The sequence below is a fragment of the Mytilus galloprovincialis genome, chromosome 13 (assembly GCF_965363235.1).
Source record: "Mytilus galloprovincialis chromosome 13, xbMytGall1.hap1.1, whole genome shotgun sequence".
Lineage (NCBI taxonomy): Eukaryota > Metazoa > Mollusca > Bivalvia > Mytilida > Mytilidae > Mytilus > Mytilus galloprovincialis.
The window spans coordinates 62,121,637-62,149,533 of record NC_134850.1 but is presented as its reverse complement, the minus strand read 5'-3'; the positions used below and the strand labels follow the sequence as shown (position 1 = coordinate 62,149,533).

General features: G+C 31.5%; 2 protein-coding genes across 2 annotated transcripts in view; both read left to right on the top strand.

Moving 5' to 3' along the window:
- Window positions 1-9,478, top strand: part of LOC143056013 (uncharacterized) — a 31,748-nt gene extending 22,270 nt beyond the window's left edge. Inside the window, exons 15-19 of the mRNA XM_076229085.1 lie at window positions 767-898; window positions 1,833-1,994; window positions 3,570-3,764; window positions 4,617-4,750; window positions 5,802-9,478. Coding sequence (XP_076085200.1) covers window positions 767-898; window positions 1,833-1,994; window positions 3,570-3,764; window positions 4,617-4,750 — 623 coding nt within the window. The 3' untranslated portion in view covers window positions 5,802-9,478. The remainder of the gene's footprint in view (window positions 1-766; window positions 899-1,832; window positions 1,995-3,569; window positions 3,765-4,616; window positions 4,751-5,801) is intronic.
- Window positions 9,479-12,190: 2,712 nt separating this feature from the next.
- LOC143057843 (integrin-linked kinase-associated serine/threonine phosphatase 2C-like) lies at window positions 12,191-26,657 on the top strand. The gene is made up of 10 exons (XM_076231274.1): window positions 12,191-12,305; window positions 14,408-14,551; window positions 15,892-16,009; window positions 17,866-17,972; window positions 19,126-19,219; window positions 21,251-21,338; window positions 21,830-21,951; window positions 22,858-22,977; window positions 23,355-23,436; window positions 23,790-26,657. The coding sequence occupies exons 1-10, from the start codon at window positions 12,275-12,277 to the stop codon at window positions 23,934-23,936; spliced, it is 1,053 nt and encodes a 350-aa protein (XP_076087389.1). The 5' UTR covers window positions 12,191-12,274; the 3' UTR covers window positions 23,937-26,657.
- Window positions 26,658-27,897: the final 1,240 nt, after the last annotated feature.

Genomic DNA, 27,897 nt, shown 5'->3' with positions numbered 1-27,897 from the left:
ATAGATACTTCATGTTGCATCTATATAATCAAACATTTACAAATCATCATTATAGGATTAAACGCCTTTTTAAAGGAATTTATTAGTGTATGAACTCGACCAATGCACTATGATATGTTTGTGAGTGACTTGGTCCAGGTTATACACCAATAAATTCATTTAAAAAGGCGTTTAATCCTTATTATTCTTGAAAATTGGAGATAAGTAATATATTTTTCAACACTCGTAACCTCTATCACACGTAAATTGTATATTTGTGTCATTGAATAGGCATGGCGCATGAACATATTTGTTGTAATCATTTAAATTTGTTATCTGATAAAAAAATAAACTACAAAGAGTCGTATTATCATTCAAACAAAGGTTTTTCTGTTTAATTTTTTTTTTATCTTATTCAATTTTACGCTTAACGTGTGAAAATAAATTTTGTTCTCGTCGCCGCCATCTTGTTTACATTGGTTACGAAAAGAAGTTCGGTCAACGTCGTCTATCGATAAAAATTAACAACGTCAAGATCAACAACCGGAAGTCCTCTCGACCAATCATATCAACGTATTCCCTAATTATGTAAGAATTATAATAACATACATTTACATTTTTATACAATATGCCGTAATCATCTATAACGATTTCTTTCTGCTAAAATGAAAGCAGATTTCCAGAAACTATGTCCATTACTGTTTTCTTAATAAGAAGATGCAATTAGTCAATTTTTTTTAACTCCAGCAATTATGAATAAAAGTTTCGTTAACTTTATCATTTTTAGATATTCCACCAAAGCAATTGGTGTTTATTCATAAAGATTTGGAAACCAGAGTTAATGTAACAGATAAGGAATATGTTACCAGTTTGAAATATAAAGATTTGAAAGCAGTTGTTACACAATCTGGAAGTCTAGGTTTGTCGTATTAATACGGTAATACGTATCTATGTAGACGAAAATATATGTTAATGCTTTTAAAATGCAATGTTTATTATCTTTGATATAAAAAGAATATAGAATAGTTCAAATTTGGGTGACGGCATTTACATTGTTATCGAGTTATGTTCCTTTATAAATGGAGAATTTGTTAAATAAACTGTATATTTACACATTTATTTTTTTATTTTTCATATAGATCTTATAATTCTTATATATGTGAAGCGTGACCTACCGAAGCAGACTATTTACCGGTTGGTAATAACATGAGCAACACGACGGGTGCCACATTTGGAGCAGGGTATACTTAACATCACGGGGCACCTGAGTTCACCCCCAGTTTCCGGCGGGGTTTCGTATTGCTGTTGTTCCCATATTTGTATCATTTTTACTTATTGTGTTTGTTTTTGGAACTTGATGCGAATGTCATACGTTAGAAGTTTTGTTAGCTTAAAACCAGGTTTAATCCACAATTTTCTACATAATAAAATCATGTACCTAGTCAGGAATGAGACAGCTGTTATCTATTCGTTTGATGTATTTGAACTTTTAATTTTGCCATTTAATTAGGAACTTTCTGTTTTGAATTTTCCTTGGAGTATTTTTGTGATTTTACTTTTTATAAAGTCGAGACTGCCAACTATCTCAATATAAGATATTCATTATCAGTTCAAGATGAAGATATTTCCATTTAATGTTTATTTTTGGTCTATTGTTTACCTTTATAAGATATCTATTTGATAATTAATTTTCTTATTCATTTCGAAATGAATTATGATTTTACCATGTTTGTCATCTAGGTTTCCTTTTATTACTTTTTCAGTGGATTATTTGCAGTTGGTTTAGTATTTAAGATCAGATTCAATTACGAAGATTATTGCTTTGTATTATAACTTTAAATTCATTTTCATAGATATGAAAATGTATTGGAATGATCGAGATGGCTGTTTTGTAACAAAAATAAAAACAGGACAAACTGAAGAGGAAGTAATAGCATATTTTACGTTATTAGTTACACATATGCATGAAAACAAATTTCAAGTGGTTGATTTGTTTTTTCAAAACATTTGTTCAGGTTTGTAAATACTTTTATTTATAAGCAATAATGTAGTTAATCTTCCTTTCAAGGTAAAAGTCTGTTAACATTCATCTGCTATTAGAACATGTAACAGAAATTTATTGAGTGATATCGATGGAAGAATGAAGTCACCTCTTTATTTTATTCTATTTGAAACTTTCAGAATCTGTAAATATGTTTGAAGATTATACTGCCACCCAAGCATTTAAGGCTATATTACAATAACCTTGGCATCTGCTATCCAGGCATCAACCAAATTTTCCAACAAATATCCTAAGCATGATAACAAATGCCTAAGACTAAGATCCTTTCAGTATGTTTTATGTTGGTCATTTCCATTGACATTATATCTTCTTATACTTCTGAATTAAAAACAGATGTTTTGGGTTAAGTTGGATCGGGACTATTCGACTGCGCATAATTTCACGCATGAATTAAAAAGTATTTGTCGTAAATTTGATATAATTTTTTCAAATATTTTGATTGATTAGAAATGTTAAATCATTGTAGTTATGTGACTGAAAGCCTATTTTCGTTATTATCTGTATCTGTTAAAGGGTCAAAATGACATTTCACCCATTTTTACCATTTTCCCGCCAAAATTTGGGTTTTAAAGCAAAATATATTTTTTTCCTTATCGGTGACCTATGTTTTTTATTTGCTCATTCTTTGAAGTTATATTTCAGCTTTTTATATGACAGTTTTGGACCAAGTGTCATATAACGTTTCATTGATATTCCGATAACAATATGTCAACACCTCAATTTTTCCTATCATTTCATTGAAAAACGGTCCCTTTTACATACCTGTTTTAAAGTATAATTTTGAGCTTAAATGGTCCGTGACCCCCTATTTTTTTTCGACCAATTTAATTCACTTTCTGTAAAGAATAAAATAGCAAAGAATACGGCACTTCTGATAGAAACTTCGAAAAGGCCCGAGCCACCTTAATCCGTCTGAGAATGTTTAACATTGATTTAAATTTAATTTTTACAATTGTGGTTAGTTGAAATTGCATTTCAAAGTATTCGCTGTCAGAGGATTATTGAAGATGTAGAATTTCTATAGGACTGTATATTTGTTTCAATAATCTCTGTTTATTCTTAGAATAGCTTCTGGAATTTAATCATTATCTCTGTCCTGTATGTTCTCCCATGTATTTGTAATGTAGTCCTGTCATGTAATGTCAACAAAATGGCCAATGTTATATTATAGTTCGTTTTCTATGTGGGTTGCATTTTAGTTTTTTGTGTTTCTGTTGTGTCGTTGTTCTGCTCTTATATTTGATGTGTTTCCCTCAAGTTTTAGATATAGGAAGATGTGGTATGAGTGTCAATGAGACAACTCTCCATCCATATAACAATTTATAAAAGTAAACCATTATAGGTTGAAACCCGGATATCTTGTTTCCGCAACCGATTTATGAATTTCGAACAGCGGTATACCACTGTTGCCTTTATTCATGTATCAAATTATTATGTATTGAGTACATGTGATAATGCGAAATAAATTTTATTTTGAGTCAAGCTCACTACATCTTCATTTAATCCTAAATTTGTATTATCTTCATAGATGTCACAGCCAATAAACAGTTGAGGATTCTCATGAATGAAATACAGAGTCATGATGATCGAATTAATAAGAAAAATTCAAAAATAACTGGGTTACCAGAAATAAATTATGTTAAACTCGTCAGAGTTTACTTCAAGTCTGAAGACTATGCAGAAATAGAAACAGAATATATGAAGTCAAATGACAAGCAGGAGGGTAATTGTTGGCTTTAATTGTATTGTCTAAAACATTTATAAATATAAAGTTTTCATTTATATTTTTAAAGGATATCAATCTAAGACATTACATTGATGTCTGATATGATTTCATTCCTTAAATAGCTTAGAAAATTTAATTTCGTAGCACCATTTCAAATATGCTCATTATGTATGAAAATGCATATAATCATGAACTAATAATGAGCTACACAAGATGTTTAAATGTAAAGACATCACAACTGGATCATCATAATGCACATTTGAAATAAAATGGGAACAACTGATGAATTTATGCCGTTTTCTATCCATTCCAAGGAACACCTAAACAATGTTAGAAAACTTAATTATAGTTATTTATATAGTTTAGTCAAATTTAAAGTTGTTTCTTATGTTTACAATACATGTTTTGCCTTTCGGTAAAAAAAAACCCAATAAGACCATGTGTGGTAAACTTTAGATTGGCACTTATATTTGAGACCACAATTTTCACCTAGATAAACGTTATATAAATGTGCTACAAATATGAGAATGCAATTAAAATTTACCAGTCAACATATTAATCACATTTGTCTAGTTTTATTTTATTCATTTGTAGATCCATGATGGTATTTATTTAGTGTTGAATCATTCATCTTTTAGCGGCTATGAATGTTTGTAGATTAAAGAAACAAATGTCGTTTTTTGAGATGTGATATCCTGGTTTTAGTAAAGTCTGAATACACGACTGTAAAAATGTATATTTTTAAACATTTAACCTGGTTAACCTATTCCCAGGAAATCAACAAAAAAAACGGTATCCGACGAATAATATGATATATAAAAAAAATTATAAATTCTTTTTTTTCTTCAGAAAGTAAACATGGTGAATGGAAATGTCATGTCTCTGAAAAATCATCCTTTCCATTCATTGTGAAGGTTGATGGACCAGAGAGTGCGGCTAAAGATGTGTATGACGAAGTTGTGCAAGACATTTCGTCTATTTAGGTATAACATTTGTTTACTCTATTATTTCAAAATCACGTCTAAACTGAACAGCTGTCAAACTGTAGAAAAGTCAATGATTTGTTAAAATATCTTATTTTAATTCACGTCGCTCGAATAGCGCGTTTATTTCTTATCAGGTCATGCAACTAAGAATAAGTGTACTAGTGGATACACATACCTTCTTAATTTTTGAAATTGTAAAAAGAAAAATATACTCAAAGCAACCATTCCTAGGTATAAGAATAAATGCATCATATAATTGTTTTGCATGTGCCTTTTAAATCTCGCCTCCGTGTACCAAGTTAGGAATATGACAGTTGTGTACCATTTGATCGATGTGTTAAATTAAAAACACATTATCAGAGCTTGTTTTTTGATAAGACATAAATATGATACAATGGTTGAACAAAAATGTGGAAGGTATGTAGGTCTCAGCATATCTGTTTGTCCATCCTCTTACATGCTTCATCAGATATCCATGAAAAATGTAAGATCCTATTTACATAATATATATGTATATTTGTAAATCGTCCTTAATATTGGAGCTATGCCCCTTTGTAAATATAAATACTTGATAGTATTCAGTATTAATGAAAAGATGGAGTAGAAATATTAGTTTGACTATCATTTCTGTAAACGTACATTTGAAATATATAGATTTGTGTGTCAATACAATCTGCATATCATAAATTGTTTCTGTGTTAATTTTCAAACACCTTAATTAGAGGGTAATACTTTGGCGTATTTATATTCACAATCTTTGCCAGATGTGTTTTAAAGTTCTAAAACTATACTGAATTTTGCACCGTATTGTCAATATATGCACAGATAATTTGTTCATGGTACCATGGCAACAAAAAGGGCACGTTTGAGCTGATTTATTTAAAAATATGTTTTAGTATTCTTTTCAACTATTTAAAGGGATCGTGTTCACTGCATTTATACAGTCTCATTGTGTAGACATAATAGAAGGAAAAAGAAAATGCTATTTCCTTTAAGCATATTTACGAGTTTTAAACATACCTTCATAAACAATTCTTTTATCTGTCAGGTATATTTGGTGTTCCAAAGGCGTAGTGTCGCAAACCGCATTATGGAGCAGTTATAGGGTACAGTAGGAAAATCTCCAAGTACATTGGTTAGAGAAATACACTTTATTGACAAAGACAGAGGAATGTGTAGGCTGATACAGGAAATATTTGGGAAGAAATTTGATATTAAAGGTCAAAAGATGCGATAGAACATATTGCCAAGATAGTCTGTATAAATTTAGATTTTTATTTAGAAAGAGCATATGAGTAGTGTCAATCATATTCGACTTTATTTAACTATGCATTAAGTATTTCATTGGCCATTTAGGTTGTACCAGTTACACTTAAATCATGTGTATTATGTTATAAAAAGTATAGTTATGTGAAAAAGGATATGTTATAATTTATTTTTATTTATTTTAGATAGGATTGTTCAAACTAAATTAATAAACGTTATTGCTGAAATATTGTTCACCTGTTAATTTACTTCGAACTATTACTCAATTAATATGTATTGTTAAAATTTCTATTTAGTTTTGAAATGTGGTATACTTAGAATTAGTGTGTGTCTTGATTGGAAATATTAGTCAATGTATTTCAATTTTCTCAAATGAAGTTCTCAAATATTTCAAAGTAAAATCTTAAGTATTCTAATGTCGGTATCAATGCTATGCATTGGCTACAATAAACAGGATGCATTATGTTTTGGTGTGAGTGTATCTTTCCATCCCATATCAGGTCAAATATTTTGATAAAGGTGGTTAACCATAAAGGTTATGTCACATTCAAACCTAATTTTATGGTCTCCATAGAATAAAAATGTAATGCACGTAGTGTGAAATGTAAAAAATTTCTGATGTACTGGACATTTTAGCATAATCTTATGACACTGATAGCTGTATAGTTTGTTGTTAATAATATTTAAAAACAGATTTTTACAATTCAATTTCACTCCAATACCTTCTAGTCAGACAACTATTTGTCTTCAATGATTCTAACTCACCTGGACAAAACTGTTCTGTGATTCGATACCTTAGTCATATTTTCATTTTAAATCTATATGTATGATAATAAGCATCTGGAACAGTTGTAAGATAACGGTCTTTCAGACAACGACAATGTGAGTATGTGTATATGAAAATATCTGACACATACTCTTGTCAACTTGGGTTTTTTTGTATAAAGAATATGTAAATTTACATTACTTTTCAATTGTTTGTTTTTGCACATGTTTATTTGTGTAATATTGCATTACTCCTGCTGTTTGTGTTAAGATATATCAGTTGTATTCTAACAAAGCTAATATTTGAAAATATTCTTTGCATAATGTCACTTTAGACCATCATTATATTGAGAAAATAGATTTTCAGGGTCAAATATTTTAAAATGTTAAATATATTTTCTACACTCTTAAGATTGCAATGGCCATTATTAAATGACTAGGGAATATAAATCATGCAAAGGTTAAATTTGTTTTAGTTGAGTGTATTGTACTAATTCTACTGCATTGGTATCGACTTCTCAGGGTTTTGAACATTAAGATAAGTTAATGGATGGATAGGCATATATTGTATTGTTTTTTTCTTTATATGGACACTGATAGCTGTATAGATGGATGGATAGGCATATATTGTATTATTTTATTTTATTTCTTTTTTTAATCATTTATTGAAAGAATTGCATGCAATATATATATATATATACTTGAATGTTTAAGTTATCAAAATTCATGGCAAACAATTTTAATTTTACAAAATATTGTCAGTTGTTACATTTTTGATACAAAGTTTAAATATGCTCATGAATACTATTCAAAATACATAATTGAAAATGCCCCTATTAAACTTGATTGATTAATAAAAATATGATTATTATGTGCTTTGCAAACAACAAAATGTTTTTCAGTTTCCTCATGTAGTGTATTTGTAAACCTCTTTTTTTTTTTATCAAAATATGTTTTCATTACATATTCAACAGTACTACTTTTCCTTTCATGCTTTTCAGTATTGTGTGCCTTCAGTAGTGGACACTTTCCTTTGCTGTTTGTGTTTAAAGGTTGCAATTCTGTAAATATTGACAATGCAATTTCCCATAGGAACTCCTTTTACGGCTAAAACTGTACCACTTTTACTATGAAGTTTTGAAAAAAATCTTATCCTAGAATTGAAAGTTCATATCCACCACAATTTTTTTCAAAGGTCAAAATATAGGGCTGTGCTGCAAATTTTCAACGTTTATATGCCCTGAACTTCTCAGAGTTTAAACTAACACTAATTTTCTTTACTACCCCTACCTCGAATGAAAGGTTACCACAGATTTCACTGTAACCAATATGCACATGTAAATTTACTGGTAACATTCCCAAGTTATGTCTCTGTGAGATGGAACACAGAGATCATAACTGGGAACCAGTATGTAAACAAAATTAATTTTCAATGAATATTCAAGTTCTCCCCAAAAGAGGCGTGTTTTGAGAAACAGCTGTATATACAAAGTACAACCTATACTAGATAAAATTCTTCTTCCTCATTGTGCATAAATTGCGAAATGAAAAAATGTTAATGTAGCACTAGTTGAAGGTTACAAGTTTGCTCCATACAATGCTGGTAAACATTTTACTGAATATCACCCCTTAGTTCAATGTGAGTTTCTGCTATATTTTGCAAATTGCATACTACATTTGACATATAATCTAAGTCATCTATGATATTTGGTAATGCAGAAGCAATTACGATTTATGCACAACTGTAAGATGGCGAGTGTAGTAAAATATAGAACAAAGCAGAAACATTTTTGTTTAAATTAGAAAAATGTCGCTCTAAATACTATGGTTCATATTTACTATAAGCTGAATTCTTCATTTTCATTGTTTTTATTTTTTAATGACTTTTAAACTTATATTTGTTCAATTACTTTTTAATTAATCAAATTTGAAATTTAAGCAAATGTATGATACATTATAACAGACAAAACATGAGCTCTGGTCAGCTCTTGGATCCTCTAAATAATACGTATGTGTAAATTTTAAAATTGATATGATCACAACTTTTTTATATGGTAAATTATCAAGATTGTTAAAACATGTCATCTCAGAAAAATACAGTCTTATCTGTTTCAGAATAGAATATAACCCACTGACAACTTTCCATTGAATAATCGTGACATCTTTTTTCCTAAAAGAATTAAACTGCTTTAAGTTTTGTATCATTTCATGTTCGAAACAGTTATGATAAATGGAAGAACACAGTATAACATTCATTCGTCAAATTTAAATGAATCTAAGCGAGAATTCCAAGATTAACGGCAGCGAGTATAAATGTACATAAAAGTATTTGTTTTCGTTGGTTAAATTATTACGATTTCTGTTGGTCATCTTAGTCAGGAATATGACAGTTGTTGTCCATTCGTGTGATGTGTTTTATCATTTTATGTTGCCATTTGAATATGGACTTTCAATTTTGAATTTTCCTCGGAGTTCAGTATATTTTTTATTTTACTTTTTTGTTAGCAATTACCTAAAGTTCTTCATTAAAATGAAACAGTTAACATCAGCTTTTTTTCAACAAATAAATAGAAATACTAGTGTATTGCGATATCGTGATTAATAAGCATTTTTTCTTTGTTTAAACAAGCATCTTAATTGTTTGATTTTTAACTTACGGATTATCATTAATGCACAATAAATATATATTAAGAATGGTATTTTTTATTCTTATAGACTTACAATAAACTTACAAACTACTTTGAGTGTGTGCTGAAATAAATGCCACTTGGTATTAATATAAAGGAGAACAGTAACATAACGAAGTGATTATATATTTAATAGATACACTATGCATTAATCTAGGTATCTGCATTATCAAACTTGATTTGTATTCATTAAGTACTGCTACTTTTGTTTTAACATACATATGCACAAGATCAATTGGTCAACTGACCACTTATAGGAGTTATCCTTATATGAGTTATTGCCCTTGAAAGACTTAGTCTATATTAATCATTTGCAGAAACTATCAGCAGAGAGAAAGAATAAACAACAAAAAAGTTCTGCAAAAAAAGAGATATACAACTCAATCAAATTGTGCTTTTGAAAGGCGTTTTTGTCCATTTTTTCCCAAAACATTTTAGATAGAGAGAAAAATTGTAAATAGCAAAGATGGTAAACGCAATAAGCTCTACAGACATGTCAACAAAGCAGAAATTGTCAGCAGACTCCTGATAAGAGGGTTTGCACTTTAATTACCATGATTTTGTTGGCAGAAACAAATATTACAAGTATAAGAGTGTAACAATATATGGCAATGGTTTTGCAAAATATTTTCTACATAGAAGTCAATATGGTTTAAATCATCAATTGACTTCTGAACGAGAAATTGCTCTTTAAAGATGATTTTGCAGTTTTGGAACAAACTATGATAGATATAGAAAAATAAGTTAGTTCTGCACAAAATAATCTATTTTTTTCTTATTATTACCATCCAACTCTTCACAGGAGTAATTTCCACTGAAAGATGACTTTTATCTATTTTCTGCATTTTTTGTCCAAAAATAAATTTGGAAAAGAAACTTTTACAAAAAAAAGAACAACAAAATTAAATAAACACGTAAGATAACATGGCCATATATCACTAAGTTGAGATATCAAGTAACTAGTTAACCCATGCCATTCACATGTTCATAAGAGTATATGATATTGATAACCTTGTCAGTATTTGCGTTTTGTCTTTTTGTGCTTTTTAGCTCACTCTGTGGGCCAGGTGAGCATCTATCATCACTAGGCGTACTTCGCCCATCGTTTTTGTACACTTTTTTCTCCACTGAAACTACTGGGCTAAACGTAACCAAAATGTACCTGAATATTTCTTAAGGTATGTAGTTTAGATTTGTATCCGGGGATAAGGTTCAATAGAAAACATGGCTGCTGTGGCCAAAAATGGAAAATAGATGTAAAATACAGTGTTTTTGTTACTAACTCAAAAAACAAAAACTAATCTGACAGGTGGTTAACAATAAGATCCACACATAGGTCAACTTTACATAAGCAGAAATTATTACATGTTACCCTTTTTGCAATTCTTTAGTAAACTAAATTTAAAGAGAAAATCCTTCGACAAGGATGAACCGCCAATTGATATATGAGATGTATTATACAGGCCAATCCATCCATGTCAAAATTTGTAACAAATAAACCATTGTAGATTAAAGTATGGCCTTCAATATGGAGCCTTGGTTCACATCGAACAGCAAACTACAAAGATCCCCAAAAGATTAGTGTAAAAACCATTCTAACAGGAAACCAATGGTCTAATCTTTATGGAAAAACGAGAAACGAGAAACATTTATGAACCACATAAACAACGACACCCACTAAACAACGGGTTATTGACTTAGGACAGGTGCAAACCAATGCAGTGGGTTAAACTTTTTGAGAGGCTCTATCCTTCACCATAACCTGAAGTATAACATTATACAACATAGAAAGATGCACTATAGAATATCAATTGAAATGGTATATCTCGGTCAAATTGAATATTTAATGCATAATAAGTAAATTTGGTTTTCCTATTTGAAAGGTTTTACACTAGTCATTTTAGGCCTTTATAGCTTGCTGTTCGGTGTTGGCCAAGGCTCCGTGTTGAAGGCCGTGCTATGACCTTTTTATTGTTTACTTTTACAAAGTGTGACTTGGATAGAGAGTTGTCTTATTGGCACTCATACCACAGCGTCTTGGTTATTCACGATTGTTTACATGTACATCGATAGATTTTTTACTTTGAAAATTGTTATTAATGGACAAAATGTTCGCTCACAGTATTATAATAAACCATACCTGCCAACCCTCCCCTTTTGGGCCGGTACACTCCTGCGCGGCAGTATAGAATCTCCTGCTTTTGGATATTTTAACCTTGAATGACCAGTCAACATTCATTACTTTTTTGTGACACTGATGAGGCTTTAATTGTTTTTACTTGTAAAACCAATTACGTTTGCGCGCATTTGGTGATTGATTTGTTTTACGTTTGCGTGCAGATTTAGAATACATTTGCGCGCATTCATTTTACAGGTAAACTCAGGTAAAAATAAAGGTATTATTATATTTGTCTTACTTTCTTATTAAATATGACAATCTATTATAAATTTTGAAAATATTTGTTAGTTCAATATATACATGTATATACATATAAATTGATTCACTTTGGTAACAGGAAAGAACTGGATTTTTTTATACCATTTTTAAAATTTGCATTGTTACCTGGTTACCACATTTAGCAATTGTTTGAATTACAGACAACTGTTTACAGTTCCTAGATCCTCAATGTGTGTTCTTCGATTTGTGTTATTAAAATATCATAAGTAGAAGGTGGTCATTTTAGTGTAGTGCTCCGTGGAAGGAGACATATAGGCACTGTCATAATTATAGCAACGTCGTTGTGTTTGTGTCTTTCCCTAGTACAAATGATCTCCCTGAAAAACTGATTGGTGGCAGAAAAATATGGATTTGTTTGGTGATTTACCAGAACCAAGTAATTAAAACTGACATTTATTTACGTTACTATTTGAAAAGCATATTTTAAGAATGTGAAATGCACAAATTATTATAGAATTAATATCTACATAATTTAATACGTTGTACATTGCAAATAGACCGAATTCTTCTGTCACTAGCATGACTAGGATCTTCCACCTTCTTGCGTTTGAATAACTAATTAGATTATAATTAGATATCACATGTTATTTGTACAGAAGTTCTGAAATCAGAAGGTAGAAGATCCTAGTGACCGGAAACCAAAGTTGATTGGTCAAGTTATTTCAAGATGTCAAACTTGCTGAGAATGAAAGTAGAATGTATATATATACACCTTATCGCTATTTGTCCTCCATTACTGGATATCACACAGGTTCCATAAAATTTTGACGTCATAAAACAAAATATCTGACGCCACAACGGAAAAGTGATTCTTGTATGACTTCAAAAGTTCAAGCGTCCGGGTCAGCTGGGAATAGCGATATAAAGGTGTACTGAATGTTGAAAAAATTGGATTATCTGGACTCCGAAAGGTCGTTGATCATAGTGAGGCACACAAAAATGAGAAAAAACTTTTATCTATAAGTGTATATCCAGGTGTAATGATAAGTCGTTATCCTAAGGCTATTTTTTTCTTATTTTTTCTGTACACTTAGCTTTCATTTTTTATTACCATGCATTGTCAAGCTTGGTAACTCATAATTATTTGTCAGTAACTAAATGTACGATGCTGTCCCATACTGAACCTTCTGACCTTGTTTGTTTACATTTAAATTTCAATGGCGTCAAAATCACGTGATGTTAATTCGTTCTACCCAATCAAATTGCTCTACTGTCAATTAGGTAATTTTCCAGTCTACGGCAATTACGTTATTTCTTTGTGGGATATTGCTTCAAAATAGTTTGCAATAATTTTGGGTTTTATTCAACAGGAAAACTCTTTTTTTGCCATCCCTTTTGACATCAGTGGAATTCTGTATGAATATTTATCTACAGTCATGATGGTCAGAATATCGATCTTTTTATAATGAATAAAAAGAAAATTCTATGAAAAATAAATGTAAATTATTTTTCATTAACCTACTCTATATTCCTGTACAAAATTATGGCATGGGCATCGTTTTTTTCAATTAGTTTTCCTTTCATTTTGGTTGGGTTTTTTTCGCGGGAAAATCGCGAAAGACGTAAGGAGCATGTCATTTTAAAATTCCTAAAAATACGATTTGCTTGACCTGTATTGCCTGCCACAAGATTGATGACGCTGAATGGAATGTACACAAAGCAATGGAGGCCGGAAGTGGGATTTTGTGAAGTTCTAGAATGTTTTTAGACATTCGGAAGTCGGGATTGAAACGGGCATTAGAAATTTGGCATTTTTTAGCAATAATTGAGAACAACAATGAAAACTTACCTTCAGAAATGTTTTTTTATTCAAAAGTGCAGAAAAAACGTATTCTACATTGTTTTTCTACGCCAGAAGTAGCGTAGTGACGTCAATGCGGAGTTTCCCCGTGTGTTAAGTTCAAACACAAATTCCTAACGAACTGACAAGATGAACGATTTTAGACTACGGTAGGATACAGGTACGGATGTCTGACAAGGCCTAAGATAAAATATAGTTTGTTTCCCCAATCCCGACCAACCCTGCAAACATGGTCTGGCTCACAAAATTACAAACAGCTGATCTCTGAAAATATTTTACTATAAAATGCTACATAGATTTAATAATGTGAAATTGTGATTAAATCGATGAAAAAATTGTGTCATGCCATGAACAATGAAGAATTAAAAGATATGAATCCCTGAAGTAAAAATTTTTTTTTTTCTACTTTCTGTTTGTCGGTTTTACATATCCTTCTACTTTCTTGGACTGATATTCCAAAAAACAGATGTATTTCAAAAAAAAAATCTTAATATATATTTTTCAATTCACATGATTCAGCATAAACTTTTATTTTTAATTGAACAGAAAAAAATGAGTCCATAAAAAAACCTAATAACACACACTCAATCATGTCAATAGGTTGATATTTTTTTTTTAACATTTAATGTTTCTGTTTTAACTATGGTTTTCTGCTTAATTTGTTCTTATTTGTTTAGGTAAGGATGGCCAGAGTTTATATGATGATTTGTCTGTCCAGGCCAAGACTGTAAAAGGAGCATCTGGACCACAGAAAAGGAATGCTGATTCAGCTGATTTGTCTTCTACACAAGATGACAAAACTTCTAAAATAAAAACATCAGGTAAAGTCCTGGTAGTAGTCATCAAACTACAATGTAGATATGTAACATCATCAGTTGCTTTAATCAATGTCTCATCATGCTCATTGCATTGGCATGCGCGCAGTCATAACACATGATACCTAAAAGTATATAAGCTCATCCTACATATACATAATACCATGAAAAAAAGGTAGCCAGTTGAGAAATGGTATAATCCAGAGTCAAAAGTTGGTAATACGAAATCAAGGAAATAGTCTCTTTGTAAAAAATATATCACCAATAACACAAAAACAAAAGATGATAAGTTATATCTTTTACTGTGGGTTCATTTATTTTTGTGGGTACAGAGTTGAAAACAATAGACCACTTTCGAGTTTGTCTTTCACTGGAAATACTCCTCAATTATGCTTGCCTTTATGACGTCATTTACCAGATAGAGAGGATCACCTGTATTCCTGCACTAATAATGTTCATCAAGCATCTTAGTGATCGTCATTGTGCAGGATGAACTCGAAATAATATTTGTTCTTAGGTACTTAATCACAATTCCCTAATGACAGCAGTGCTGATTTAGTGATTGTCAATTATGAGAATTTAATTTGTAGAAGAATTCATGCATATATAGCACCATGAATTTAAATGTTAAACAAATAACATAGAACATGTGTAGTTCATAGAACATTTGAATTCTTGACTCATGTGTACACTTGAAATCCATGAAAATTAGTTTTCCTCTGATAATAATGAATCCTCAGCATGTTATCTGTTTTAAACTCTCATGACTTTATACATGATGTACAGTTTTTTATTGGTAAGGATTTGATTTCAAAACTGTAGACATATACAGATTTTGTGAAGGGATTATTGAATAAGATGGCAGAAATATTTCACTCTTATTTATATTATATAGAAAAACATTGAGTTATGGTATAATTTTTTTAATATACATAAATGTTACATACAGTAGAAACTATGTGTAAACTGTATTTGTAATATGATCAATGAAAGTAACACTATATCAACCATGCATGATGTTATTTATATTGGATACCAGTTGTGTATGGAGTCCTTAGCTACATTACTGTCAAATGTTTTCAATACATGCATTTATCCTTTTTTTATATAGAAGAGAGACCGTTGGTTTTCCAGTTTGAATGGTTTTATACCAGTATTTTTTTGGGCCCTTTATAGCTTACTGTTCTGTGTGAGCCAAGGATTTGTGAGGAAGGATGTACTTCAACCTGTAATGATTTACTTTTATAAATTGTGACTTGGATTGAGAGTTGTCTCATCAGCACTCATACCACATCTTCCTATATCTATATATCTGTAAATGCATTTACAGACAAATTATTTTACAGTCAAGTTTAAGCTAAAAGGATTTTACAAAGAAAGACGAGGAGAGAGAGAAGAGATGCAGGATGCTCATGTTATTATTGATGACTATACAAAAGAATTCTCAAAGTTAGATCCATCTGTGTAAGTACAAATGTATATCATGTATATATGGCAAACCAGCAGGTACAAAACAAATGTGGGATTTTGATTAGATTTTAGTTGTTTTAACGCCACTTTTATGCACCACATTAAGCTATTGCGTGGCGTTCGGTTTTTACTGGTGAAGGAAGCCGGAAAAAACCATGACCTTTAATAGGAAAACTGACAATCCTAGTCAATTAAGATTGGAGTCGAGTTCACCTGCAGTGTTGACTGGCTAGTGATTACAGTAGTAACTACTTAGACCACTCGTCCACCAAGGCCCCAGGGATGACGATGTTACTAACAGTGACAGTTCTTGTTATATATATGTGGTTTAAAAGTATGACAGTTGCATCATTGGGTTTTAACGGTTGTGATTTTGCTAATAAGTTTCTTCTTTCTAAAGATAGAAGTAACAATGTGAGGAGGATGGTATTAGATTTCAAACTTTTTGCTCCAACTGTGAGATGTTAGGACTAAGGTCAAGTTTGAATTTTACTGTTTTTGCAATTCATTCTATGAATATATGTCCTTGAGTTTTCTTGTTTCTAGGTGAGAGGTTAAGTTAGATTATAATTTATAATTATTTAGCATCAAGACTTACCATGAAAAGACTGTCTGTTTGATATTTGTTATTTTATTTCCGGTACTACCGGTACTTAGTATTTGTTTACATTTCAGATATTGCCTAGCTATCTTTGCTGTGTATGATGGCCATGCTGGATCAAGTACTATTTGTTTACATTTCAGATATCGCCTAGCTATCTTTGCTGTGTGTGATGGCCATGCTGGATCAAGTAGTATTTGTTTACATTTCAGATATCGCCTAGCTATCTTTGCTGTGTACGATGGCCATGCTGGATCATGTAGTATTTGTTTACATTTCAGATATCGCCTAGCTATCTTTGCTGTGTATGATGGCCATGCTGGATCAAGTAGTATTTGTTTACATTTCAGATATGGCCTAGCTATCTTTGCTGTGTATGATGGCCATGCTGGATCAAGTAGTATTTGTTTACATTTCAGATATCGCCTAGCTATCTTTGCTGTGTATGATGGCCATGCTGGATCAAGTAGTATTTGTTTACATTTCAGATATCGCCTAGCTATCTTTGCTGTGTATGATGGCCATGCTGGATCATGTAGTATTTGTTTACATTTCAGATATCGCCTAGCTATCTTTGCTGTGTATGATGGCCATGCTGGATCAAGTAGTATTTGTTTACATTTCAGATATCGCCTAGCTATCTTTGCTGTGTATGATGGCCATTGCTGGATCATGTAGTATTTGTTTACATTTCAGATATCGCCTAGCTATCTTTGCTGTGTATGATGGCCATGCTGGATCAAGTAGTATTTGTTTACATTTCAGATATCGCCTAGCTATCTTTGCTGTGTATGATGGCCATTGCTGGATCATGTAGTATTTGTTTACATTTCAGATATCGCCTAGCTATCTTTGCTGTGTATGATGGCCATGCTGGATCAAGTAGTATTTGTTTACATTTCAGATATGGCCTAGCTATCTTTGCTGTGTATGATGGCCATGCTGGATCATGTAGTATTTGTTTACTTTTCAGATATCGCCTAGCTATCTTTGCTGTGTATGATGGCCATGCTGGATCATGTAGTATTTGTTTACATTTCAGGTATCGCCTAGCTATCTTTGCTGTGTATGATGGCCATGCTGGATCATGTAGTATTTGTTTACATTTCAGATATCGCCTAGCTATCTTTGCTGTGTATGATGGCCATGCTGGATCATGTAGTATTTGTTTACTTTTCAGATATCGCCTAGCTATCTTTGCTGTGTATGATGGCCATGCTGGATCATGTAGTATTTGTTTACATTTCAGGTATCGCCTAGCTATCTTTGCTGTGTATGATGGCCATGCTGGATCAAGGGCATCTAGGTTTGCATCACAGAATTTACACAAATATCTGAGAGATAAGTTCCCAAAGGGTAAAGTTGACCTCCCAAACAATTCTGAAATCTATAGAGAGCTTTATATCTAACCTTAAATAAGATTCTATGACCACTTCTTATAACATCTTAAAAAGTTTGAAAGATTTAATTACCATGATTACTGTAAATTCAGAAATTATTGCCGGGATTTATTGTTGCGAAATTCTGTAGAATGGACTAAAATGCAAGATTAATTATTGCAATTTCATGAAAGTCTGCATACAGTTATATGTATCAAATAAAAGAATGTGAGTTCTTAAAATTGTGACACTGATTCAGTCCCATCAATAAAAACCTCACAATAATTTCACAATTTACAGTATTTGAAAGTTGATCTTAAACTGAAGACTGTCTAATGTAGGAAGATAATTTGAGTGTATTGTAAATGATACCATTTATCTCTATTAACCAGTCACAGTGTATCTAATATATCCAACTACATCACATGTCTGACACTGTGTGCAACTCTTACTTCAAAATAAATATAAAAAATGTAAACGGTGTTATATATAAGCAATGTGCTGCTTTTTCAGATATCTTTATCCAGATCATTCTTTCTTAGACATATTTGTTCATATATTCCCATTCAACTTGTACCAATTTAGGAAGCAAGAATTGTATTAAACTGTTTTGAGAAAGGTATAAACAAGCATAAAATAGGACTATACATATAAAAGATAACATCATTTAGGAACAATACAACAGACTTCCTCAAAGAAAACTATCCTCTAAAAACAAAACATGACTAATATTATATATGTCTTACCCACAGCTGTATCCTGAAGTATAAACATATGAACATGTGGTATGATTGCCAATGAGACAATCCTCCACAAAAGACCAAATGATACAGAAATTAACAATAGTTGGTATATGTAACAGTGTTCTCCCCAGGATTTTTTGATAGCGCTGTGGTAAGCGTGCGATGGTCGATTCATTCACCATTTTTACATAGTGTTACATTTATATATAACAACCATGTTGTTTATATTATATTATATTTAATATTCAAAACCCTGCATTTTGTAACATACTTTTTAGGCAGTATATATTTTCATCTTTAATTTGCATAGAATAGTATCATAATCAAAGATTTGTATTAACATCTACAGGTTGATGCAGACATTGTTATTTCTGTTTGTTTTTGCAGGTGATGTGACAACAATAGAGAAAGATATAAAGAAGATATTGATAGAAACATTCAAGAAAATTGATGATGATTTTCTTAAACAAGCTACTAAGAGGTATAAATAGCCTTAAGTTTATGTGAGAAATGTTTTTATAGAAAAGATTTCAGATTACATCAATGAAACACCTAACAATATCAATACCTCACCAAAAATTGATAATGTTCCTTCAAGAAAATCTTAATAAAATTATTTACCAATTACTTTAATCTCTTACAACTACCTATTAGACCATATATTTTTAATAGTTGTTTAATATCCGAACTACTCATAAGGGGACAAGTGAATTTTAATTAAACATAGAAAGAACATATACCGGTATATCTTAGGATTAAATTCATAAAGGCATGTGACAAGGTTTTAAACAGTGAAAAAAGTATTTGGTCTCCAAACAGGAAGCAAATTCTGGTCTCACAAATGTTTTTTTGGTGCAATACTTTAATTTGTATCAAAGTCTGCCTATATGGACATCATTTCAGGTGATAATGAATACTGGTAGTATATCAACGGAGAAAGAAATTTAGATACAATAAAATCAATTGCTGACAACCAAAGTGATTGTTTACATAGGTCATGATAGAGCAATTTTTCTCTACAGTATGTCTTTTTTTAGAAATACAATCAATGCAATTATGAAAAACAACCATGAATTTCACTGAAATTTTAATTCGACTTTTATTTGTGAAATACCTATCCATATTCAGTGGTCTCGTTAGCCCAAAATAGAAGGGCGCCGCGCCCTGGGTGCCCTCAGCCGCGCCCTGTGTGCCCTCAGTCACGCCCTTCTGCCCTGACGCCGTTTTCCAAAAAAAACCTTGTGCCGTTTTGGTAAAATTGCCTTTGTCATGTTTGTTTCATCGATTTCTTATCAGAAGTTGAATTACAAATATGACACCTGGTGATTGCCCCCAGGTAATGAGGTTTATCATGTCATTACAATCAATTATTGTGGATAAGACTTCAATTAAAGGTGTTAATTACTAGGTAATTTAATTAAGACAATGTACCTTTTTATGATGAATGTGTCGGCATTTTCTTTCGATCTTCAAGTCACAATGAAAGTGTGTGCGAATGAAGACTTTCATGAATTTAGAATTGAATTGAAGTAATCAAAATAAAACTATGCCTTCTGACACAGAAACATCGTACATCTGAACTTGTGAGCGACAAGCAGACGTAAACATGGAAATTAATTTTGGAGTTATTTCCCCTGAAAATGCTTATTACAAAATTGTGCCCCTAAAATATTATCTAGCACTACAAATAGGAAAAAATAACCAATTGAATACAAAATTATATAAGAATGTTACCTTAAGGATATTAACTGTCTTTGAACATAGAAAAAAAAATATATTGCAATTTATTTTTGATAATCATACTTTTAGCAATCCATGTTTTATTTATTCTCAATAAAGAAATATGAACTATAATTTTGATTGAATGATGTCCAACCTGTCATGCTACTAAAATGGAAGTGTGCAGTAATACTCTCATCACAAATCAACTTGATGAAGCTATACTGTATAATATATTCTTATACACGAACAATAAAAACAGGTTTTGAGGGCCAAGCTCTAGATGACATTTTGAAATACAACTACTCTGTCATGTACATGTATGGTAAACTATGAGATGTTTAGTTTATGTTCTTTCTTTTGGAAGCAGAGGGGGTGGGGAGAATAGTAAGTTTATTTTGCCTCTTTTGGTTAATAGTATGAATGTGTATTGCCATGTATTATGAACATGATATAGTATAGTATGAATGACTTTTCTTATGCAAATTTTATAGAATAAATAATTAAAACAACAACTTTATAAATGCATCTTTATTAACAATATATACAGTAAAAAAATATGTGAACTCGTGATACACGCAGGGACGTAGAAAAAAAAAATGAGCAGTGCCTTCTCCTATCATAAAAAAGTGCCCTGCCCTCCCCTGGCACCCTGCCCTCCCCTGGCACCCTGCCCCTTTTGAATTCTAGCTAGAGCACTGATATTACTGTAACAGAATCACATACAGTTTAGTTCTGATATAAAACACTTTGAAGCAACTTTGTTCAATGATACAGTTGTCATATATTGTAGTAAACCAGTCTGGAAAGACGGAACGACAGCTACAGTCATACTAGCAATAAATGAAACATTGTATATAGCAAGTCTTGGGGACAGCCAGGTTAGTGTGGACTGACACATATTTTAACACATCAATGAAGAAACATTTTAGTCAAAATGCTCATCTTATGCTGTAAAATTGGTAACGTTAATGTTATTGATAACTGTATTGAATTTCAAGGTCAATTATTTAGTTTGAAATGCACTAAAATCTTTATTTCAGTTGCAATGTTTTCTTTTAACAAGTAACTAAAATTGAGGATTTACATGTCTTTTTCAGAGAAAACCAACTTTTAACATACAAAACATGTACATGCATGCAACAATGAATGTATAAAGAAAAATAGAAAGCACTTAGAGAAAGGGTGCAGTTGTAGATTTAAGATGTTTTGGGGGGCCAGGGGGAACTTGATCTCCCTTATGGAGCTACATATATAGTTAATGCTTAGACTTTTCATGTCCCACTTAAAACTTTGCCTAGTTTTGGGAGGTCAATGGCCCCCTTTTTCAAAATCCTGGATCCATATCTTTACTATAGATTTTGTTTTACAGGCTTTTTTGTGTCGTTATAAAGAAGAAACAAAGAAGTGTTCAGCCATACATCTTACTACAGTCCATGATCCATCCTTGTATGAAGAAAGAATGAGAATACAGAAGGCTGGCGGACATGTTCAGTAAGTTTTTATACCCCACCTCAAATCAGTAAAATATTTGTATGTAAAAATAAACATCTCTATCTAATAATTAAGATTCATTATACCCCTGCTTTAAAACAAATTGAGGTATACTTTTTTACCTCAGTCTGTCTGTCCATCCATCTATCCATCTTTCCGTCCATGCGTCCCATAAATATTTTTCGTCGCATCTATCTCAGGAACGACATTACAAGGATTTCTGAAATTTGGTTCAGGGTTTATAAAAATCAGCCTCATGTATACTGTGCGATGCATTTTCAGATTCATCACTCAACAACTCCCTGTTTACTGAAAAAAACGCTTGTATCACTATACACATGATAGCTAAGTTGAAAATTTTTGTCACCTTATTCTCCTGAACATCAATACAAGGATTTCTGAAATTTAGTGACAGGGTTTATATACATTGTAAGTCAGCTATACCCTGTGATGCATTTCCAGATTCATCACTCAACTTCTTGTTTACTGTCAAGTATTTGGGGGAGGATATCATTAGTGAGCAGTAGCTCACAGTTTCACTTGTTGAATATGCTTCTTAAAGGATGTGGAGTACTTCTTTGGAGAATATATTTAATAATTAACAGAGAATTCCACAAAATAAGAAAGAAAAGTCATTTGCATCAATTAGTATGAATAAAGGAGACATGAGTGTTCTGTGGTCAGTTGGTTGTCTCTTTGACACTTTCCCCATTTCCATTCTCAATTTTATATGAAATAAAATCACAGCTAACCTTTGAAATCTTTCAAAAACAATTCCTAGAGAGGATAAGATAATATCATTATAAGAAGTTCCTTAAGGAGTCTAGCTGGTTGTTCATTTCTAGTATTGTTTATTTTGTCTATTCTGACAACATGATATCATTTGACCTTTCATTTTATTTTTAGAGAAGGCAGGGTAATGGGTGCACTAGAAGTGTCCAGGTCTATTGGAGATGGTCCTTATAAAAATCATGGTGTGTCATGTGTTCCTGATGTAAAGAAATGTCAGCTGACCCAAGGGGATAGGTTTGTACAATATCATGGTGTATTTTGTTTGTTTGATATCTGAAAATGTCACCTGAGCCAAGGATAAAGTTTTATTTCCAAGTCATATGTTTTCTGCTGGGATTGAATTTCATATTTCAAATATTTGAATTTGCTATAGAGCATCCTCCTTTATGTTAAGAATTATTAGTGCAACAACCTTTGGAGTCTTTAATCTTTTTTATGTACCTGGTGTTAATAAACGTCGGTTAAACTTAGGATATAGATTTGTACAAAATCATACATATTTCATGAAATTTCTGCTGAAAAAACAAAAGTTCAAATTGATGATTATTTTGATTAGATAATTGTTTAGATCATTGTAAAACACACTTTAGTTTGTTGGATGTATATTACAGGTATATAGTGTTAGCATGTGATGGTTTATGGAAGAAATTTAAACCAGAAGATTGTATAGCATTTACAAATACAATATTAGAAGTAAGTCAGAATTAACAGTTATATAGAAAGTGTGTCTGATTAATGTTGTTCTTTAGTCCTGTGCCAGGGTCTGATTAGTTAAAGTATCTATATCATAACTGATCAAATACTTTTAAAAATGTACAACTTCATTACCACAATGCTAATAACAAAAAAGATTCAATTTGATCAAATTTCACAAAATGTGTTTTATGTTTTCAGGATTCTACTGCACAATGTGCATATTTAATTGAATGTGTTTTATGGTTTTGGGATTCTACTTTTCAAAATACATATGTAGCGTGAATGTGTTTTTACTTTTATGTTTTTGTGATTCTACTGTACAAGGTTCATGACTGTGTTTATATTTTCAGGATTCTACTATACAAGGTACAGATGACAAAAGTGCAGATGACCTGAGATATGAGACAGCATGTAATAGACTAGCCAATGAAGCTGTGTTACGCTTGAGTGCAGACAATGTGACAGTGTTAATTATTGCAATACAACCGGATAAGTAAATGTCATTGAAGATAAATTGAAACAGGATGATTTATGTGGATTGTGAAAATAAGATTATTTGAATTTTGTTATACATTGTATTTATTCTTATCAGTTTAATCAAATGAAAAATGTTTCTGGGTCTAAGACCCTTTATATACAAAAATCTGCTGCATAGTTCTTTTATTTTTTATGGTAAAGATTGCATGAAAAGTAATTAAAATCCTATTGCCACTGGCATGACAGCTATATTTTCAAGGTCCAGGTCTCATCTCAAAAGATCTGGATGTGGGGTCCTCTATTTCTGTATTCTCTAATATTCTTTGACATTTTTCTGTATTTTTTATGTTTTTTGCCCCTTGTTCTCTATTTCTAATCTAAGCACCTAGTTACATGTATTTTCTATTCATTATTTTGAAAAGAAAATTCAAAAATTTTGTTCCTGTTTATCTGTATTTTACTTATAAATGGACTTCCATTTAACATTACATTTAGTCTGCAGTTATATTTTTTAAAACTTTTATTAGATTCTTAAACTACTGCTGTTGTCTGATCTATGGTTGGGTTGTTGTCTCTTTTACACATTTCTCATTTCCTTTCTCAATTTTATCCTGGATTTTTACCAATCTTGGACAGAAGCTTCTAACAATAAAAAGATAGTATCGAGAGGAATATTTTATTTTATTTTTTTCATTATTTTGAGTCTGCAATTAACAGCAAAAGTTTCTGCACATATTGCCCATTATTCTCTATTTTGAATACCACATCCAGAAACTCATTTCTAAGAGCACTTATGACATAGTGCATTGCTGTGAACATTCAAAAGATTTTACCATGTCAAGCAAATTATTTATTTGTAATATGAATTTTCCTTTGAATGAATTTTTAGTTACCATATTTAACTTTTGAATTTCGTCATTGTTTGCTTATCATAGCAAATGTAAATAATGGGAGGAGTTTAGACTAGTGCTCTAACCGCAGTCTTGGAAGTTTTTATTGCATATTTAACAATAAAATCAATTTACCACAAAATTTACAAATAAATTTAAATAAAATAGTTATACTTGCAAAATAAAACCTTAAACTAAAAATTGTTCCTTAAACATGAAGAAAATGATTGCCCATTGAGAGCTACAAATATCAATTGTGTGGTTATATAAATTAAGAGGTTATAATGATAAATTGGTGAATTATTTTTATACCCTACGTACGATAGTAGAGGGCATTAGGTTTTCTGGTCTGTGTGTCCTTTCGTCCTTCTGTCTGTTCGTCCATCTGTCCTGCTTCAGGTTAAAGTTTTTGGTCAAGGTAGTTGTTGATGAAGTTGGTCCAATCAACTTAAAATTTAGTACACATGTTCCCTATAATTTGATCTATCTAATTGTAATACCAAATTAGAGTTTTTATTCCAATTTCACGGTCCACTTAACATAGAAAATGATAGTGCAAGTGGGGCATCTGTGTACTATGGACAGTCACACATTCTTTTTTTTATCGTGTCACAATAAATAGTCCCAAAATATATCACAGGATGTTTAATTGCTTCATTTCTTTCACTGTATTATAAGGATTATCTCCGTGAATTTAGCCTACTAAAAATATTTGTCTCTGAACATTATGCAAGCAACAATTAACCAACCAGTCAGTAGATCTTTTCCTGATGTTGGGAAAAGAACAAGTTTAAAAAACATTTCCTTCCTAGCAAAAGTTTTAAGTCTTCTAAAACTATAGGTCCTAATTGTTTAGAAAGCAGGCAACATGGTATACATTAAACAGGATTTTTAATCTATCCCCCTCAAAAATTTTCAATTACAAATAAAGCTCTCTCTGGCCTTTAAACCTTAATGACAGTTAGGTAGCAACAATTCATTTACATGTACATGTATAAAAAAAAAATTAAATTCTTCTAAACAATCTGATTCATGAGTCCATGTTTCTGAAGTGAAAATAAGAGATGTGGTATAATTGCCATTGAAACAACTTTCAACCAGAGACCACATGACATACTAGTTAACATTGTATATATGAAAGTGTTTAACGACCTTGACTGGCTATACAGCCCTCGCACGGTCGGCTCGGTGCCCGAAGGCGATTGGTGAGCTTTATCATATTTTGATGCCGTGGGTCAGGAACAGGTAGTAGAGGACGCCATATGTAGGCCGCCATCTTGGTTTTGGTAAGTTGTTTTTCTTTTGTTGACTATTTTGATGTACATTAACATTGTATGTTACTGTACGGCCTTCTTATACCAATGCCACATATTCGGCTTTGAAAGACCCTGAAATGACAAATGAAAAAAAAAAAATGAAACAAGAAAAAAAAAAAGAGACAAATGTCTATTAATTGTGTACACTTGTCCTGGTGAACTGGTGTCTTTTCTTCCAGTTATACTACATGCTGGCTAGCGGGTACAGTCAGACGGGTACTTTTAAGAACTTTTGGTAAACTTAAATTTTGTATTTTTTAACCTTTTTTTTTTAAACCTTTTTTTATTTTTTTTTTTGTCAATTATTTTTACATCCTTTAGTATATTGTTAAAGATAAATAAAATTTTTAATTGCTTAATGGGAAAGAAGCTTTCTTTTGAAAAATTAACTCAAAACAGTTTTATCTGTCGTGTCTTTGGCTATTAACTTAGTTAAGATTTATAGAATACTATTAGGGCCGTAAATTACATAGAGGCATATAGGTTGTTGCCTCCAATTGCCGACTTACAAAAAACAGAAAATAAAAAAACAGAATTGGTTAAAACCATGCATTATTTTAATAGCAATGGTTGTTAGTTTAACCTACAAGGTGATTAATCATAATGGCAGGGTGTTTTCGATATTTAGAGCTAATAAATATCTCCAAAAGGTACCCAACACCTTTGCAAACATAAAATCTAAGCCAATGCTTTACGGATTTTACTTGCTACCACGGTATTTTTGTAACTGAACGGAAGACTAATATATAGGCCCTATTGCTAATGAGTATATAAATGATATCCCATACTCTGGTGACTTGCCACAAGAAGTTTACAGGAAAAAACCATTACGTCTATTAAGGGGATCGGGTCGAACTGTACAATAGAGCAAGCAATCAAACACACGAAGTTCTACCCAAATATAGAAGTGACTGTGAAAAATTTTTAATGTTGGAAATATTGAATGTATCGAAGTGCTTAAGAGATGGGATTCGTCCATGCACAGAACAACCGCCTTAGCATTTGACAAAGCCTAACAGAATAAAACTTTCAGTGTGAACAAACAGTGTTACGTTGACATACTTTGAATTTGATAAATTAAAGTTATGAGTTGTTACTTGTGCATTTTCATTTTAAGGTTTAAAGATTGTGTCTGAAACGAAGTTAAAATAGCTCGATCTTCAATCTCTGGTATTTCATGTAATAAAAGTCGAATTCCCAGGGGTATTTATACTGAAAAGTTCGCTGTAGGGACCTTATGTTAGTTGGTATAGTTGACTGAGAAATTCAAAAGGAGGGGAAAATTAAAGGTGATGTTTCAGGGGCAAGCCAAGGGTGTGTAGAAATCCTATAAATCGTCAGAAACATGAGATTTTTTTTTATTTTTAGGCAGTTAAGCTGAGCTGCCTTATGCTAGCACCATAGATTTGTGTTCCTCCCAACGAATGATAAAAAAAAACGATGCCATTGTTATAATCTAGCAGGCTAATATGTTATCTATATTATAACGTATTAGACACTTTTTCATACTTTAATGGCACTGGCTACGGTTACATGGAAATGTAACAATAATAAAAATATTATTGTTACATAGGAGACTTAATGCCGGAATGCAAAGTCGGGTAAGGAACCGATTAATTACGAATGTAACAATAATTACTGAGGCTACGGTTACATGGCGTTATTGTTACATGAAAAACAGCAATCATTAAACTTAAATCTTGTATAGTTACAACTTTTGTTGCCTTAATTTTGCATATGTACGAAATAATACTTGAAATAATGATAAATAATAA